Source organism: Ceratotherium simum, chromosome 16 (assembly GCF_057802395.1).
Source record: "Ceratotherium simum simum isolate JZ-2026a chromosome 16, ASM5780239v1, whole genome shotgun sequence".
NCBI lineage: Eukaryota > Metazoa > Chordata > Mammalia > Perissodactyla > Rhinocerotidae > Ceratotherium > Ceratotherium simum.
The window spans coordinates 9,412,721-9,432,223 of record NC_141915.1 but is presented as its reverse complement, the minus strand read 5'-3'; the positions used below and the strand labels follow the sequence as shown (position 1 = coordinate 9,432,223).

The 19,503-nt window shown below is 53.0% G+C and overlaps 1 protein-coding gene across 1 annotated transcript in view; it reads left to right on the top strand.

Moving 5' to 3' along the window:
• Positions 1-19,503, top strand: part of NTN1 (netrin 1) — a 174,896-nt gene that overhangs the window by 139,845 nt on the left and 15,548 nt on the right. Inside the window, exon 6 of the mRNA XM_004433069.3 lies at positions 19,000-19,074. Coding sequence (XP_004433126.1) covers positions 19,000-19,074 — 75 coding nt within the window. The remainder of the gene's footprint in view (positions 1-18,999; positions 19,075-19,503) is intronic.

Genomic DNA, 19,503 nt, shown 5'->3' with positions numbered 1-19,503 from the left:
CCTGATCCCATGGGGAGCTCTGTGGGCTGGGTGGTTACTCCTGCCCGTGTAGTCAGCCACGGCTGCGCCCTGGGGAGGGCTGTGTGTAGCCTTCCAGATGTTTCCAAGGAGAGCAGTTTCCATCAGCCAGGGGCAAGCCTTCAGAGAAAGTGCAAGTGTGAGCCATTGGCAGCCAGCACAGGGAGCAGAGTAAAGGGGCCCTGGGCCGGGCACCAGCCATATCTGCTCTACTGGTAAGTTATTTAGGGGAAGGCAAGTTTTACTGGGATTCGGGGACCATCTGTGGATTTCTGTTTTGTTTGCTCTCCAACAGCCTTACACTGTAGGAAGACCTGGTGGTTATTCTCTGGGCCCCGTGTCCTCCTGCTGATAGCCAGCCAGTCACTCAGTAATGACAGTCTTCTATCTCTTGTATCTCTCTTTTCCACCATGCACACCACTGCTGCTGCTGTCCTAGTTCAGACTCGCTCTACTTCTCACCAGCCTGTATTGGTCAGGGCAGGCAATGTGCTGTGATAATCAGCCCTAACAGTCCGTTGCAGGTGTTCCTGGTGGTGGGGGCTCCCTTCCAAGCGGTGAGTTAGGGGCCCAGGTTCTTCCATCCTGGGGCTCTGCCAGCCCCCAGGGCCTTGGAGTCATCGCTGGTTTGGAAAGAGAGAGCATAGGGGAGCACGTAGGAGACTTTTCCAGGCTAGGCCTGAAAGTGCCATGCATCACTTCTACCCATGTCCCATTGGCCAGAGCTCAGTCACATGACTATGCCTAACCACAAGGGGTGCTGGGTAATGTAGTCTGTAAGCCCAGGAGGAAAATGAAGTGGTGTTTGAGAACTACATAGTCTTTGCCATAGACCTTTTTGTTCACTCTGCTGACTTCAGGGGCATCTGTGGCCACCTCGCACCATGGTGCTGCGGTTACTGGCATCAGAAAGTGATGGTGACCTTTGAGGGCCTCTTCTCTGTGTAGGAAGCAGTTTAGTCTGGTCTTGCCAGAGAGATGTGCATCGTGCCCAACAGCTGCCTAGGTTTGGGGCATGGGCCCACCCAGGGAACTGAGCAAAGACGACACTGGGTTCCAAGGCATGACCTCACTGGCACTGGCTTAACCAGCTGGGCTAACCGGCCAACCAGCCAGCCGGGTGGACGCTACAGGGCTATAAGCATCCCACTCTTTCATGACCTTCCCAGGGAGCCCCGCTTAGCCTCCCCCTCTCCTGCTCGGCTGAATCACCCTTTAGTGTTGACAGCAACTCCAGGCTGTGTCTCCCGTTGGCTCTTGCTGGAGAAGCGTTATCGAGAGCCAACTGGATCCCCATCGGGACAGCTTTGTTTTCCCTGCCGAACACAAAATCTCCTGTTCACTCGGAGAGCCGACAAGGAGACCCTGTGGGGCTGGCCTGGTGGGAGCAGATACCAGTGAATGCAGCTCCCGAATGGCTTCAGCTTATTAAAGGCGAATACACAGGATAACTCTGCCCTCTGAGTGGGAGACAGAATGGAGGGCACAGAGCTGTTACAGCGGATTAGCAGCCGCAGACTGACGGAGGCAGGTGCAGCCTTTTCTGCAATTTGGAAGGGTTTATGAAATACTGATCCTGTGCTCTATAAATCCTTCCCTTGGCCTCGTCTGGACTACAGGCTGAAAATGGGGATTTCTTGTCCAGCCAGGCTTGGTATGGTTTTGAGTACTCCCCATCCCCCCAACTCCCAGCGTTCCTTGGGGATTCTGATCTGAGGATTTGTGCACTTGTCCGTTGATTAATTTTCTCTTCATTCATTCAGCCCTTGCACACTGACTGAGGGCCTGTGCTAGGTGCCAGGGTCACAGAAATGATAGAATGTGGAGCCCTGAGTTCAAGGGACCATGATTTATTATGCGGGAAAGATGCATAAATAGGTGATTCTAATTCAGACTGCTACCTGTTAGAGTAGAGCCGAGTGTAACGTGTCAGCAGATACCCACGTGGCCTTCTCTGGGCCTCACAGTGTCAGGCTTTGCTAAGAGCCTGCTGGGTCTGTTCTGCCCTCATTCAAAGCCTCAAGTCCAACGTGGCTCTTCACCCCTCTGGATGGGCTACTGTCTCTTAGTGGCACCCATGGCAGATAAGGAGAATTAGTGGCATGGCTAGAAATTTGGAATCCTCTAGCAAAACGTCTAGAAAATCCATCTTGGATTTGCATGGCAGAATTTACATCTTGCAAAAAGCTTGGTGGGGCTGTATTTCTCTGGCTGTGATCCAGATGTGGTCTCAATGTCTTTCCTTCACAGAGTTGGGGACCCCTCCCATCTGCCCCAGTCAGGTACCCCTCATCCAGCAGGTAGCTCATCTTCAGCAAGCAGAAATCTCTGTCTGTATTCTTTACCGGGGTTTACAGGACTCATCTCTGGTGCAAGAGTTGTGAACTTTGACGAAAGATTTTTTAACTTGTTCTGTGGTTCAAGGTATTATAGCAGGAGGGGAGCGAAGGGGATGGTTTGGACCCCAGGGCTGCCCTAAAGTCTGACCTTCCAAGGGAGGAGGCATGTGGGATCAGAAGGCTCTGGGGTAACTTGTCCAGTAGGTGTCCCCAGTTTCTAACAGGAGCTGGTGCTTGTGGGTGCTGGGAATGGAGCTAAATGGTGTCTCCCACAGGCATGACCTCCCCTGTGGGCAAAAGCTGCTTAGTTGTTTGTCCCCCAGAATTGTCCTGGAAGCCTCTCCAGGAGCCTGTGTGTGAACTCCCTGCGGTGGGTCAGGGGCAGCACTGGGGGTCTGTGGGACCCACAGCCATGCCTAAACTCCTGAGGTCCATCATTCTCTCATTCCATTTCCCGCTGGTCTGTGGATGGTGGGTGGGAGCCCCGGAAACACAGACCCCAGGGTGCCCTCTATGGGAGACAATGTGGAGCGGCCATTGGAAACCCTGTGTCTGGGGAGTGCCTGGAGACAAGAGATGGCTAACAAGTGGAAGACTGGTATAACAGATGAACTTGGCCTTTTTGTTAAAGCCTAGGATGTGTCTAGGCGGGGAGGGCAGGGTGGGGTGAGGTCCAGCGTATCCACTGGCCTCGTGGTGACCTTCAACCTCTAGGCGCTGCAGTGGCTCTTGGGGAGGGCAGCTGTGCCTCTGCCCGGAATGTGAAGACTCCTAGCACCTTCTGCAGGGGGGCATTCGGGTCTGTGGTTACCTGGAGTATATTGAGAATTCTTTCCTTCCCCAAAGCAAACACAGTACCTTTGTTCTCCACCTGAGAAGGTCATGGAGTGTGGTCTTGACAGGGAGGACTTCAGGATCTGCTGCGGTTCTGGCATTGTTGTGGAATGAGCGGCCCCCATAAAAACGGTTTTCAGACACCTGAGGCGTCATTCGTGGAAATGCCATGCAACTTTTTCAAAAACCGTTTTGGATGGAAATCTTCCCCAAATGTGTCACCAGCTTTCCTGCCTTATTAAGCACTGCACATCGAACATGATTTCACCTTTCAGGATGCTACAGCCATTGCAAAAAGGGATTGTGCTGTAATGCAGTCATGAGCTCAGAGCTGTTGCAGCCGTTTTAGGACTGTTGGCCTCTATTCACAATGGCCCTTAGGTATTCTCCATCTGCTTTTCATAGTTTCATCGCTTCCTGCCTCTTCTTTGTCCTCTGTTTGCTGGCTGTTCCTTCTTCTTGCCAGTGGGTCAATCTCTGGAGGGTCCCCCCACCCTTTTAACATGTAGATCCTAATGTACTGTGTTCTAGGAATGGCGATAACAACATTTATTATCGGTGTTTGTAAATAAGGGATCATTAAGCAACCCATGAAGACCTGAGGGATTCCTTTGTGATAGCAATTTGGCTGCATAGACATCTTCCTTCCTGGTTCTCACTTGGACTCCAGGGAACTGAGATAAACAGATAAGTGGCCTCTAGTCAAGTAGGATTTTACAGTCATGAAGCATTTCCATACTCAGCGTAGATGTCCATAAAGTCAAGAGGAGGCAGGGTTCGTCTCCTCAATTCTCACAGCACAGAACTGAGCAACAGAGAGGTTAAGAAGAGGGACCAGCATGATGTCCTTGGAGTATGAAGGAACCAGGAAAGCTTGGGAGGGAGGGACCCTGTCTCCCAAAGTCTTGAGGGCTGATTTGTTGGTTAAACGGGTGATAGGTGTGTGCTGGGCTGTTCCAGAAGGTGGAACTGAGGCTGTCTGGGGGGAGTTACAGAAACAGGTGAGGCTCAGCTGAGGGATGTCCTCCCCAACCCTAGGGTCGGTGGTGAGGCAGATTCAGGCAACAGGGTGGCAATAGGAGGTGCAAGGGTGGACCAACCTTCAAGAACCCTTTCCACTCTGAAAAGGTGGATTCTATGGCCTGTGTCCACTCTGTTAGTCAGTGGCAGGTGACAGAATAAACCAGGGATTGCAAGAATGTGTCAGGTTTCCCACTGAGCAACAAGGAGCATCTCATTGTGTTCCAGGCTCCCTTGGGTGCTGAGGTTGATTAGTGATGTCTGCCATGAGCTTGGAGAGGGAACTGGTGGCCCGTGTGCTGCCTATTTGCTTTTCCTGCCTCTGCACTTGCTCCCAATCGGTGTCTCCTCTGGCAACCCTCATTTTTTTTCTGGAGATAAGTTGCTCATCATCAGGCCTTTAAACTAGGCATCTCGGGGTTCATACCTGCTTTCCTCTTTTGCTTTCTCCTCTTCTCATTCGATAGTAAGGGCCAGAAGCTCATCTGCCATTTCAGTGGAGAACCACTTCAGAAACAGTTGCAGGAAGAGAAATCTACTCCCTGGGTGTGGCAGCTTCTTGAATGTGGCCTCCCTGCTCCTTCCTTTCTCTGGCAGCCTGAGCCCACAGCCACCTTCCCTAGGGGCTTGGCTGGTGGAGGACACACAGGGGCATTGTGGTGGAAGCTGACTCTTTGGAAAGGGGTGTGTGGGAGGATGGATGGGGTGGGGGAGTTACACAGAGGTTCTGCCTGAGGACAGGAAGCCGAGAGGATGGTCCCTTGAGAAGGGGCAGCCTGTGCACCGGGTGGGGAGGCTAAGGGTCGTTGCTCAGTGGTCATCAGGTTGCCCATGGCTTTGGGGACAAAGACCCCTCTGGGTGGCCCTGACCTGGAGTGAAGGGCAGCTGGTGCTCGGGAAAGTGCCCCCACAGGCTGGTGACCTGGGACATGGAGCATTCCAGGTCTCAGTTTTCTCGTGTGTGATGGAAATGGCAGTGCTAATACTACCGCCCAGCCTCCTTATAGGTCACTGAGCGGCTCAAATGGGGTTGTGGGTGGAAAGCGCTTGGTGAGGGCGGCCCAGGTGTGTACTCATCACCGTCCCAGGTGTTCCCGCTGGAGTCAGGCCCAACTCCAGTGGGGCTCGTGGATTAGACACAGCCGCCCTCTGAGGGTGAGACGGGATCTGCAGGCCGGGAGCAGGGTGACCCCAAAGCCTGTGGGGCTGGGGCCATCTTCGAGGTAGAATTAATCCCCTCAGCATGGTTCACGCTGTCTGGGGAGGACTGAGGGTGGGCGGCCGAGGGTCAAGAGAAAATTCTGGATGTCCAGGAGCTGGTTCAGCCTGCTGAGGTCTCCCGCCTCCAGTCAGGAGGGCTTTCTGCGGCCCCAAAGGCTCTGGGCAAGAGGCTTTAATCTAATTACATGCTTTATTTGAGCCAATTTGTTTTCCAATCCATCTTGTTCAGCAAGAAGAAAGAGCCTGCTGGGGACTCACGGCACCCTCTTGTTCCGAGTGGAGAAGAGGGGCAGCTCTCCCACCTCACATGGCCAGTGCCGCCCCCGACCTCTCCCAGCCCGGCCACCCCACCCCAAACCAGGCTGCAGGCTGCCCTGCGCCGTGGGGAGGGGCCGGCCGGACAGCTGCCTCCGTCAGCTGAGGGAGGAAGCACCTTGCTTGCTGGTCCCCACCTGAGAGCCTGCCTAGCCCTGTCTCTGCACCAGGTGGCCCTGCAACAGGACGGGCGTCCAAGGCAGGCGACCCGGGAGGGGGGTGCTCCTTCTCGCGGGGTCAGCCCGGGCTCCGAGCCCTCCTGGCTCCTCCTGTAGGAGCTGCCCTCCGGCCCCATATTTTCAGTCTGCAAATATATTTTCATAATAAGGCAGCGGATTTAGAATCTGTGTTATTAAAGTCCAAACAAAACAGCGAAGCCCTTCAAACCTCCCCGGAGAGGGAAGATTTATCAGCTCCGGCCGCACTCCCCAGGCAAGCAGCCGCTCTCGCCAAGCTGTAGCTTTTTCTGTTTCCCAGCATTTTCCAAAATCGTCTTTTTCCGCCCTTCAGAATCCTGCTCGGGCCTTCGCCTTCCTGCTGTTGACGCACTCGCTCTCTGGGCGGGTCCCCTGCGGGGTCTGGTGTCGTCTGCCCTTGGGCCAGGAGAGTGCAGGAATGGCTGGGGCCGCGGGTCACTTGCCGGCCCCACGGCGGTGGCAGCTGAGCCGCCTCTTACTCGACAAATATTTATGAGAGCGTGTGAGTGGCCCCGGCCCTGGGGAGAGAGCTGTGAACAGGGCAGCGGCCTCTGTCTTCAGGGAGGGAGGCAGACCATCAACAAACCAACCGAAAAACGTGGAACTGACTGTGACGGGTGCTGGAGGAACCAGAGCCCCTAAAGATGGGCTTGCTCTTCGGGAAAGCCGGAGGTCGGTCAGTACATACAGTACCTTGAGTGAGAAATAAGAAAAATTTTTTTACATTGGTGTGCCAAGAATACAATGAGATTGGTTTTCTTGTCATGGCTCCTAAATTATAGTAAAAATAATGATAGCTAACAGTTTTTAGTGCTTATCACGTCAGGCTTCATCACACTAGGACTTCAAAGATTACACACTCTTGCCTCCATTTAATAAATGAGGAATCTGAGGTTCAGAGAAGTGCAGTAATGTGCCCGAGGACACACAGCTTGAAAGGCGCAGAGCCAGCGTTTTGAGTTCCTCGACAGCTTACCTCCCCGGCATCCTGCAGCCCAGAGTTCCTCAGTACTCTGAGAGAGACCATTCTCCCCGGCGTGGTGGATCGTATCCTGGGGTCCAGGGAGAGACGGTGTGTCCAGCTGGCACTCCAGACCCTGGAGAGCGGGCGAGGATCTGCAGAAAAGCCTCAGATTCAGAGCTCGAGGATGCTGTTCTTCAGATAGCAGCTGTGCGTCCCAGCACAGGCCTCACGGCCTCCTGATTTCTGGTGCCGCTTCAGCCCACTCCGGCCCAAATCATGCCCTCTTTGTTGTCAAGGAGCTTAGCGGGTTAAAAAGGTACCTAAGCCCTTTACCCGGGCTTCTCACGGGCGTCACCCGGATAACCGTAGAGGAGGCTGTCTTTTGTGTGAGGAGCCTGTATTTGTGGGTTTGTCCAAGCAGTCTTGGTACCTCACAGGGGCAACTGCATTCAGCTTCTTTTATACTGCCATGATCGTGGTCACAAAGGGGGACCCAGAGTTAATGATCCAGTGGGTTCCATGAGCATCCAGTCGTGACCCACGCTGCGCCAGTGCTGGGACCAAGGTCCGATTCACTGCAGGGAGAGGAGGCAGACCGACCATTCCGGACCGTGAGATGGGCGCTAAGAACATAGAGGGTGCCCAGCTGTGCTTGGGGGCTGAGAGGAAGGCCCCAGCGGTGACACAGGAATGGGTTCTGAGGACGGTCCCCAAGGGGAAAGGCATTGAAGGCCAAGGTGTGGTGGCTGAACCTGTGGATGGCAGCTGCGGGGTCTCTGGCTTCTCCAGTACCTGTGGGGTTAGGTCCTGTTCTGTCCAGATACGCTGCAGAGAACAGGATTCAGCCACCATGCACTCGAATGGAGGAGAAGACGTGTTACATTGAGCAGAGGAAGTGTCCCAAGACCCTGGACCTTGGGCAAAGACAGGGTCCTGGCTGTGGGCCTGAAGCCTCTTCATCCGGGCCCCTTCTCTCTTGGCCTGCTGCCCGGCTCTGGGTCCACAGCCCAGAAGGGATCTTGGAGGCAGACATGCTCCTGTAGGGGGATGGCTCCCTTGCCCAGACCCCACCACGCCAGCCGGCTTCTTGGTGTGGATCAGTTTTATAGTTTCTGCTGAGGACTGGGGCCAGCTCGCTCCATCTCAGGTCTCAGCTCTCCTCCTCGCCCCCTGAGGCCCCACCTTTCCCGCTGCTCCGCCATCCTTCACCCTCCATTCACCATCATTCAGCTGAGCCCTCTGAGGTTGCCTTGAGTCCATCACACCCAGTTGGCGGTGCCTTCTCATCCTTCAGATCCCAGCAGAAAGGTGGTCCCCTCGAGAGACCGTCTCTGACATCCCTCTCACGCACCACAGTTATTTCCTCCTAAATCCTATGAACGGGTAGGACAGGTATCATCACTACTAGCCCATTTCACTGAGGGGAAACTGAGGCTCGGAATGGCTTAGGGCCCAGATCATAGGGCTGGTGATGTGATCGTTTTCTACAAGAAACAACCGCTTTCCCTGGAGCCCTTCTTAGTTGACTTCCACTTGCGTCCTCGGGGCCAGAAGTGGGGACTTGGCCATGGTGAGCTTCCAGGGCGTCTTTGAAGAGGAGTATTTGAAGTTGGGAACATTGGGGTTTGCTCTTTGCAAAGAAAGGAGAATGGGTATTGGGGAGGCAGATCCGTCAGACCCAGGCCATCACAGCGGGTGACTCTCTGGGGGAAGGTCCAAGAAAGGAGGGCCCTGGGTGTGCCTCGCACGTGCGCGTGCCCCCCGGGAGCCACTGTCTGGGAAGCCCTGGGCGAAGATGGCCACGACTGGGGAAGAAGCAGAGAGAAAGGGAAGGGCTTCCCTGGGGAGCAGTGGGTGGGGGCCGGAGCAGTAGCAGCCCCGGCGCTGATCAGCTGAGCCTCAGCCGCTGCCTTGACACAGGAAGAGGCTCGAGCGCTCAGTTCGCCGGTGTAGAGCATGCACCTCCATACTTCTTCCTGTAGCCCGTCAGAAAGAACGAGGCTCGTGCGGCAGAATGACAAGTGGTTTCTTTATAAGGACAGGACAGAGTGGAGATCATGTCCCGGTAGCCTCAGGTGAGGTGGGGCCTAGGCAGCCCAGGGGACCCCTCCCTGATGGTAAGAGGGTGAAAGCCTCTCTTGACCCCATGCAGCCAAAGACCCCACACCCAGCAGCCCTGAGTGACCCAGACTTGGCTAGAACCCTCTGGTGGCTTTGCGTTACATTTAAAATAGAATCCAAACCGTATCCAGCCCCACACAGCTCCTCAGGCTAGTGTGACTCGTCTCTCTGCTCCTTTCCTCGTTCACTGTGTACAAGGCACCCCAGCCTTCATTCAGTCTCTGGGCCATGCCAGGCTCAATCCTGCCTCAGGGCCTTTGCACAGGCTGTTCTTCCTGCTTGGAACCCTCTTCTCAGATCTTCTTGCCCCTGCCTCCTTCCCACTGTTTAGGTCTCAGTGTTGTGTCACATCCTCAAGGAGCTTTCCCTGACCACCTAGCTAGAGCAGTGCCCTCAGTCCCAACCATATTACCGTGCACACGGTTGGCTGACGACTCACTTTTCCTTTGTCCCTTGATATTAATGTTTGTGGATTTGGGAGAGGAGGAAACTTCACACACACACACACACGTACACGTGTACACCCCCCATCTCTTAGGAAAGATACAGCGCTTCCCAGCAGCAGAAGCCCCGTGGATTAGGAATACAAGTGTCACCTCATTGAATATGGATAACAGCTTGTTATAGGATCCCCCATAAGTAAGTGGTCCCCATCCTCACTGAAGAAGACACTCACCTCAGAATATTTTTAGTGTTCTTTTCTTTTTAATGTAAGAATGGTACATTCATTATAGTAAAATTAAAAATATAGATAAACCAAAGCAAGAATATAAAAACCAGCCACAGTCTTACCACCCAACATTTTGGTGCACAGTATACTCTTCTAGAATAAAATTCAAACCCCTGCTATAATTGACAAGCCCCCAGGGACCCCCTCCAAACCACACAGCCTCATCTCTGGCTGGGACCCCCCAGCTCCAGGCTCCCCCCCTCTTGGTTTCTCGCTCCTGCCTGGCCCTTTCCTGCCCCGGGGTGCTTCCCAGGACTGACTCTGTGTCATCCTAAATCTCACCTCCTCAGACTGGCCTTCGTAGCTAAGCAGGTTCCCCCCCATCCTCACCAATGCACCTGCTCACTGTCTTCTTTTTATGACTGTCACTCTCTGGTGAGTGTGATTACACTACTATTATTGACCTGTCCCCTCCTGCTGTAAGCCACCCTGACTGTTCCATTAGCCCCAGTGCACACCCACACCTCCCAGAGCTGGCTACGTGGGAGACGCTTAGTAAAACTTGTTAAGTGAATGAATGGGTAATAAATTCTTAGAAGTGGGGGTGCTGCATCAAAGAGTGTGCTTCTTTTCAGGGTTTTGACATTCGATGCCAGTTGCCCTCAGGAAAGTTTGTATTAATTTGCTCACCAGGCAAAAGTCCTATGTTCTTGCTGATTTAAGTTGTGTTTCTTTGATTATTTGAGATTGAACATTTTTACATCTTATCCCTTTTTTTTCCCCATTCTTTCGTGAATTGCCTGTCCTTTGAATTTTAGGTTACTTGTCTTATTGATTTGGAAGAGTTCTTTATATATGAGACAGCAGTCCTTTGCTATATTGCAAACACTTTTGGCTTTTTTCCGGTCATTTGCCCCCTAGGTTGTGAGGCGCCTCATGCCCAGGTCCTCATACCCAGCTCCTGTCCCTCGTTTTGGGGGTCCTTGCCTTTCTGCCCCAGAACCCAAAGTTAAAAGGCCATTATGCTGTTGAGGCTAGGAGGGCTTGGAGGTCACAGAGTGGGTGAGTGAGACCAGCACAGGCTTGGAGAGAGGCGTGTGGGGGCTTAAGAGCTGCCTGTGGACCCCGGCTCTCCCAGAGAGGTGTCGGTACCCTGGACTGGTGGGTGGGGGCGCTGAGAAGGTGGTCCCCTGGGGAGAGTTATTATGTCCCTGCAGCCTAGGACCGAGAGGCGAGAGTTGGCTTTGTGGGAGTGCCTCCTACATCCTCACCACACCTCCCCTACGATGGCCATTATGAAACGTGTGGACACCCACCATGTGTGACAATTGCACACATTAAAAACTGGACTCTCTCAGCTGAGGAGTTCCAAGAGACTTTGTGGCTTCAGGTCAGGCGGAGCCAAAACACACTCTCTGGGCAGACAGGCCTCACCTGCCTTTTGTCACCTGCTGGTGGGCAGAGTGGCCCAGCCGAAATGGACGGAGCCAGCTGGGTGTCCCTCCTAGCCCCGCTCCCTTGAGCTCTTTTACCCCAGGCCAGGGGGAACCCGGAGCCCCTCCCCTGTGCCCGGCCAGCGGAGTCTGAAACTCACCAGCCCCAGGTCTCTGCTCTGGGATGGCCCGTGGTGGCTGGGTGTCCCTCGCTCATTACCCCCACCGCCCCACCTTCCTCAGCCCGACAGCCCGGAAGCAGAGAGGCAGGGGTGCTGCTGAGAGCGGACCTTGGCCAGCTCCCCACGCTGCTCCAAGGGAGGCGCCAGATGCAGCGCCCCTGGCTGCAACCAGGGTATGCCGAGCCCCGCCTGCCATATGCTCAGAGATGAGCTTCGATCCGGCGAGCAGGCCTGCCCAGCAGGGTATTTGGCACCTGGGGCACAGCAGGCAGACCAGAGGGGCGAGCTACCCAAGGTGGAGGAAGAGGAGGGAGGGGCTCGGCCACTGGGATTGGGCCTGCAGGGCCCCCTCTTGGCTCTTGGCTGTGGGTTGGTCAGGGAGCAGGTGGAAGGAATAAAAGGGAGGGTCGGCTGCTCCCAGGAGGAGCCAGGATGCCAGCCAGCCAGGATGGGCCTGCTGCGAGTGCAGATGGCGGCCCCAGGTCTCAGCGGCTCTCCCCGGGACTGAGCACGTCCGACTGGGGAGCCAGGCGGTCCCCGTGTCCGTCCCTGGCAGCTCCTGTCTCTTTGGGGAGGAGGGTGGGAGTGGAGGGTGACCCTGGTACAGGGGCTCCTGCAGATCTTCCCGTATTTTACCTGCGCCCTCCATTGGAGCCCCAAAGTCCCCTGAGAGAGTGGGGGCAGTGAAAGTGCCTGCCCCCCTCACTTGTCACTCCTGGGTGGAGCCGGAATGCTCGGCCCAGGCAGGCGGGGTCCCAGCCATTGGGTTCAGGGAGGGTGGGACCCTGTTGGGCACAAAATGTGGGGACTGATTGGTAAATGAGGTTGATCAACTGGTCTGCAGGGTCTCTGTGGTATAAGCCCAGGCTAGCTTTTTTAAGGTCAAACCACATGAAACTGCTTTTTTTAAAAGTTGAAAAATGATCGATTTTAGGAGCTGTCTTGTGGTTCATCCTAATAGTGTTCCATCTTGTTCTGTGCTTCTCACCAGATCAAAGAACCTGAAAAAGATGTGTCCTTTAAATGATTAGACGGACCCAGCCTCTGAAACTGTCTGTATCCAGAGAGTTCTTACGATTATCTATTCAGATTTGATACCTCTTCTTGAGTTCAACTTGGTCATTTATGTTTTCCTAAACAGTAATACATTTCATTCCAGTGTCCAGGATTTCAGCCGAAGGCTGTATGCAGTAGCCCTGTGATTTATAAAATGTTCTTCAGATTGTGGTTATGCCCCTTGCTCATTGCTTCCTCACGTTGTGTCTGTTTTCTCTCTTTTATTCATAATTAGACATGACAGTGTTTTGTCTGTTTTTTGTTTTTTATTTGGTTGGGTTTTTTTTAGGTTGTTTTGGGGCTTTCCTGAGAATCAGTTCCTGGGTGTATTTATAACTTTTGAGGTTCTTCAGTGGTCTACTTTTTCAATTTCTACTTCTGTGGGTATTAATTCTTTCCTCCTGCTTTCTTCAGGTTTCATTTTGCTCATTTTCTAACTTCTAGAATTGCACGCGCTTCATTTATTTTTATTTTTTTCTCTTTAATAATAAGTGCTATTTATTACATTGTGGTCGGGAAATGCGGCCTGTACAATTTCAGCCCCTTGGAATCAAGTTAGCATTCTTTTACTACTTATGTGTCTGTCTGTTCCCTTCGTACTTCTCACGGTTTTTGCTCAATATATTTCAGTAAGATGTTATTCCACACAAAACATTTTTTTTTTTTATTACGGGGTGAACTTCTTTGTTACCTAGTGACAAACTTAGGACTTCTTTAAAGAAGCTTACAACTTGTTTAAAAGTTGTAAGTGAAAAATATTGCTTCATTTAGTTATATCACTCTGGAACATTTAATATTTTTTAATCAGTTTTTCAATAGAGGAGTAGAATCCATTTACAGTCATTGTTTTGTTTTTATATAGTTGCTCTTCTGTGATCTTAATTTATCACAATTGCTTTTTATATATTCTACTTTTTCTGTTTTTTTTTTTTTCTTTTGGCATATTACCTATAATTGATTTCCTGTCTTCTCTGGCGTTTTGTGGTTATCTTTGGGTTTTTCAAAAGCACTGTTTGATCTAATAGTTCTTATTTGTCAGGGTCAAGCATGAAATAGCATCTTTTGCATTCTGCCTCCTCGAGACAAAGAGTTGTGTCCCCCCCCCATTCTGCTTGTTAGTTTTCGTTAATAGGATCTAAGGTTTCAGAGTAAATTTTTATAGTTATTTATACATATATGTATGTATACATAGTCTCATGGTTCCCTTTCAAACATTTTAAAAGTATTTTGACATTTGCTTTCAGTTTTAGAACCAAATTTGAAATCTCTGTGGTCACTGGTTTCGGTGTTCATTACCAGCGCATTCAGACCACAACTCTCCCCTCATAAACTCTCATTTTTGATTCATTTCATAGTTGGTTGGAAAACATGTTCAAGTATTTCTCTTGGAAAGGATACAGGATTGGAGTATTTTCTAAGCCCTTGCACACAAGAGAATGCCTTCTGTTTATTGTGGTCTGCATGCATATAAGACAGTCTAGCTAGGTATAAAATTCTTGGGTCACAAACTTTCCCTCCTCAAGACCTATAGACATTGCTCCTGGTCATCTGGCCAGCTTCCTGTTGTTGATTTTTAATCCATATATATCTTTTCCTCATCCTGGTATTTCATATGTTTTGTAAAGATGTATCTGGGTGTGTCTCTTTTCCTTAAATTTTTTCCGAAAATTCAGAGAGCCCTTTCCTTGTGCATACGTAGGTCTGTCTTTAGCTCAGGAATCCCATCTTTGATTCTTGTCTCTATTCCATTTGGCCTCTTCTGCACTTCTTTCCCACTTTCCACTTTCTTTCTTATATCCTTATCATTTTCTCTTTATCTTTTTCCTCTAAATTTTATGAGAGTTTCTCCAATTTATTCTCCATGTTTCTGAATCAGTTTTCTACAGCATCATTTCTCTTTAATGCTTCCAAAGTGGATTTTAATTGTGCTACTGGGTTTTTAGGTTTTGGTTTTTCCAGCTCTTTCTCTTTTGCATCACCCTTTTTGTTTCATCATACAGCCTTTTCAGCTCAGCCTGGTCTTCCCTTACGGCTTTCTTCTCCTATTTCATAGAGGCTGTGTCTTCTAAGAATTTTTTTAGTCTGCCATGCCCATTTGGTTACGTATTGTCTATGGCTGTTTTTGAGCTACAGGGACAGAGTTTGAATAGTGATAGAGACCGTATGGCCTGCATAAGCCTAAAATATTTACTGTTCGGCACTTTACAAAAAAGTTTGCAGATCCCTGTACTAGCGTGACAGCTGGATTCCCATCTCAGCGCCAAGCTGGATGGCAGGGGAATGTGTGCAGCTCCATCTCCTAGTTCCTGCCAGCCTTTCCCTTGATTCTCTTCTGCTCCATGGAGGTGGTATCCTTCTATCTCCACTGCCTGACTTTCTCATTCTCTGTATTAATGATTTAGATAAAAATGCAAGGTCAAATACCCACTGCAGACACTGCCGCTCCAGTCCCTACCCTTCCATAAGCCTCTCGTCCCTGGAGCAGGGCGCCACCACCGGTGCCCCCGCCCACTTCCTGCCCATTTGTTTTCTGGTTCTTGTCTCTCTGTCATCTTCCCTTTTTTCGGGATCTTTCTGCTCATCAGACAAAGAGCTGTGTCCTGAGGTAAAACCTGGACAGGTTTCGCTTGTTCCACCACCATCTGCCTTTCATTAATAGAGATTGCTCCCAGATTCCAGCACTGGGTCATCTATCAGTTGAATTTTTGGCATTAGTGTGAATTTTCATTTTTTTTCATTGTCTTTATGGCTATTTTGGAACAAAACAAGGAGAGGCTATATGGGTGACTGCCAAGTAGATGCCATTTTGAAGGAGTCAAAGCTGCATTTTAAAGCTGTGGTTTGTCCATCTTGAAGCAGTCTGTGTAGCTTTGTGTGTATTTGATAAAAGAGGAAAATATAGGAACATTTCCTTATCCAGGGACCACTTGTTCAGTGACCTCAGTTCTCTGGAATACAACCAAAACAAAGAGTCCACAAGCAGCCAGAGAGCTGCCACAGTGTCCATGTTCTGGAGGTCGTTCACTTTACCCGAGGGAGAGCGTTTAGTCTCTCATTCTGAGCCTATTTACCCGTGTTGTTTTTTTTTTTTTTTCTGAGGAAGATTTGCCCTGAGCTGACATCCACTGCCAATCTTCCTCTTTTTGTACGTGAGCCGCCACCACAGCATGGCCACTGACAGACGAGTGCTGTAGGTCCACGCCCAGGAACTGAACCCGGGCCGCTGAAGCAGAGCGTGCCGCACTTAACCACTAGGCCACCGGAGCTGGCCCTGTCCGTGTTTTACACACAGTTCTAACAAGCTGGGTCTTTCTGTTTTCCTAGCTCACAACTGAATTGGAATCAGCAAATCTGAAGGGAGTAGGGGACGTTTTACAACAATAGGCACACTGACCTGACAGGAATTTCTGGCTGACAGAAAGGAAAGACATAAGACCCACACACACAAAAAGCAAATACAACTAGAACGTTCAGAGCTGGCACCATTTCCCGTGAGGGCAACCAGCTTGAGTTTCTCTGAGAGCACTCTCCAGTTTGAGTCAACAGCCACCTATCTGGGCCTGTCCTCTGCTGAGCTGGGTGCTCTGTGCATGTCATGGGTGCAGAGCCCTGTCCCCACCTCCCACAGTGACAGCTGGTTCAGAGAGGGGTTTCTAACCCTGGCTGACCGTTGGAATTACTTGAGGAACTTTAAAAATCTGGATACTTGGGCTTCCCCCTAAACCAATGAAGTCAGAATGTCTTGGGGGTGGGACTCAGGCATCATCGTTTTTTAAAGCTTCTGGGTAATTCCACTGGATGGCCCAGGTTGAGAACCAGGGGGTTAGGAGCACAGGCTCTGCACAGACTGCCTCGTCTGTGAAATGGGGCTGATTGGTAGGGTGGGGAGCAGTGCTGCTTGCCTCGTTAGTGCTGCGTGCGTGGCTGCCGTTATGAGGGCAGACTCTTGGTATTCATGGGGCTGACTCTGATTTGTCAAGCAGGGTCTGGAGCTCGATCTAATTAGGCAGTAATGGATGCCGCACATTCTAGGACGATTTCTGTCCCAGGTGGATCCGTGGCTCTGACAAGAAGAGCTGTGCATGTTGCTAGGAGGAGAGTGACGGAGAGGGAAGGGCTGAAGGTGCAGGGGTAGGTGGTCGCAGGACTGGCCGCCTTCCCCTCCCCCACAGTGTAGGGCTCACTTGGGGCAGGCGCGCTGGACCCTTTCGGAGCTGCGGTCTCCCATCTGTGAGATGGGACTCGCAGTCCCTCCTCACGGGGTTGCTGTGAGGCTTTGGAGGAGCTTATGGGCTACAAGGCGCTCTCTGGACCTGGGGGCCACCTCAAGGCTGAGATGGAGGGACGTGTCTGGATCCATGGGAGGAGGCAGGGCGTAGGTGATTTCCTACTGACCGGAATGCAAGTACCGCCATGGGCCAAGGTCCTTCGTAAAAAATGACAAGAAAGAGAGGAGAGTAGGTTTGAGACTGCCCTGTGATGACGTCACCCAGCGCCACTCGCATTCCACTTCGCTTCCCTAAGTGGAGAGGTCAGAGAGGGATTCTAGCCAGCTCGCTCGGGACCGCAAGGACGTACGCACGACCTGGGTTCAGCCAGCGCGGTGGCTCTGCTGTGCACGTCATCTGTCCCTGAGCTGGCAGAGACGCGCAGGAGCAGCTGCTCCCCGCGGTGAAGTGCAGTGTGATGGTGGTGCCAGTGCCACTGACCTGTGTGCTTGGCCGCCGTCACCTCGCGTCTTGACCTCTCTGGCTTGGCCGCGGTAGAATGCAGGCCACTTTCTCTGGATGACCCAGGCCCTGCCTTCCAGGAGGTCCCCACTCCAGTGACCAACCAGCCATCCAGCTGGCAGGAGGGACTGGCGCTATAGCCTCTGGTGCCCCTGGCAGGGCATCCTAGGGGGAGTCCAAAGGTTCAGACCACAGGGAAGCAGGAAGGGGGGCTGTTTTCTTCCCATTTCCTGAGACTGGTTCCTAACTGGGTTCTCCGGGAAGCTGGCTCAGGAGGCAGCAGGGGGCTGCCAGGCCCGGGGCTCGCAGGGCAATGGGATGGAGCTGTTTCGACGTTAGCTGAGGCACCAGTCAGTGTGCCCTGGGACCTCAAAGGAGGCAGCCACCTCCCATGGGGCCAGAGGCTGACTCTGGAGTGATCTCTGAATATTCCCTGCGGATCTAAGTCATGGGTTGGGGACGCAGGTGGCACTGGGAGGCCTGACTTCCTGCCCTGGCTTTGTCCTGTGCTTCCTGTGCACAAATCACTCCTTACACCCAGGTTGGCCTTGGATTTCCCCTCTGCAGGATGAGGGGCTGGCACCTGCTCCTGGGGAGTCACCTGTGTGTGAGTGCGTCCCCTTCACCTTTCTGGTCCCCCTGTCTCCGCCCCTCACCAGGACACACACCCCTGCCCACTTCCACCACCCCACGCCATCTTCGTCATTGCTCCTAGAACAGGCTGGGCCAGGCCAGCCTGGCTGGTCTTCCTGCCAGCAGTCTGGGAGTGGCTGGAACATGGTACTCCTCATCCCCAGCCCTGAGCTTAACACCCTCCTCGCTGTGCGGGGGAATCCGCTGTGTTCACTGAGACACAGCGTGGCGTAGCCGAGAGTGCAGTGATTCGGGCATCTCAGGCCTGCCTTCAAGGCCTGGCCTTGGCGCTAGCTGTCGGTGCATTGGGCAGGTGGAGCAGTTTTCTTGTCTGCAGAATGGGAACAACACTCACACCTCAAAGCCTGGGTGTGAGAATTGACTGAGACCCAGCAGGTCGAGTCGTGGTGCAGGGCGGGCTGGAGGATTTCCCGGGCTTCTATGCCAGGCCCCCACCATGCTAAGAGCGTCACACAGACCTCGCGGAGGAGCTGCGTCACCTCACCCAGAGAAGAGCAGAAAGAGTGGACAGGGAGAGGGCGCGGCTGGGCTGGGCTGACCCAGGCCACCCCCAAGAGAAGCCGGCCTGATGGCCGGCAGGCCCGGGGCCCTGCACGTCCTGCCTGGCTCACGCTCGGGCTCGGGGAAGCCCCCAAAGTCACACCCAGCAGACGCGGCCTGGCAGCCCTGCCTCTCAGCAGTAGGGCCCATTAGAACTGAACTCTTCTTCGGGGGGCATTTTATTTGCACACTCCAGTAGAGTGGACACCAAAGGGGTTTTCTAATGCTTCATGGGCTGCTAATTTCCTCCGTGACCTCTTTTGTTGGGACCTGACCCCAGCCAGAGGCTCTGCGCCATGAAAGCCAGCGCCTGACACAGACCCGGGCGCGGGGTGACAATGAGGCCTCTATCGGCTTTAATCAGGCTCCGGTTGTGTCTTAAGAACTGGGGGAATTTGTGTGGCGCTCAGAAGCCCTGGGTGGCACAATACAGGAGCCCCCCGAATCCCTCATGGAGGCCAAGGGGGCTGCAGGCAGCGGCTAGAGGATTCGTCAGGCCAGAGGGGTGGGTCGGGCGGGGGCTCTTGGTCCCGAGCGCCGCTTTAGAAGGCCGGCTGCCCTGAATGCCTGCCTGCTCGGCCGGCCCATGGGTATCACGGGCCTCTGGGTATTTAGGGAGGAGGTGGCCTCCCGCTCGGCCCGCCAGCCTATTCATCGCCAGCCTAATTAGGTTTTGTCTGTGCTCTCCCCTCCCCTCCCCTGCAGACTGCGATTCCTACTGCAAGGCCTCCAAAGGGAAGCTGAAGATTAACATGAAAAAGTACTGCAAGAAGGACTACGGTGAGTGAGGGGGCGGGTGTCACGTGACCAGCCAGGAGCTGGGGTTGGGGTGCAGGTGGCCCTGGGTGGGTGCTGGTCGTGGAGTCCCTGTGACTGGACAGGACCCGAGCTGGACGGATCCCACTCCCAGGAGTGTGTCATCTCTTACACCGTGGCCCTCGGAGGCAAGGGCCGTGAGGGGCCACAGGGCACGAGCACTGGGTTCTCCCCCTCGCCCCACCGGCAGGCATCCAGGCCAGTGGGGCTGGCCTGGGGCTGGGATTCCCAGGGTGGCCTCTGGCCTTCGCTCTGCCCCGGGGACTGTGTGGCCGCAGACCAGTCACTTGACCTCTCTGGTCTTCAGTGCCCTCAGGCATACTGTGGGCACTCAACCTGAGCAACCGCTGTTGTTCAAAGTGAGGTCCTCCAGGCATCAGGAAAGGGGGTGGG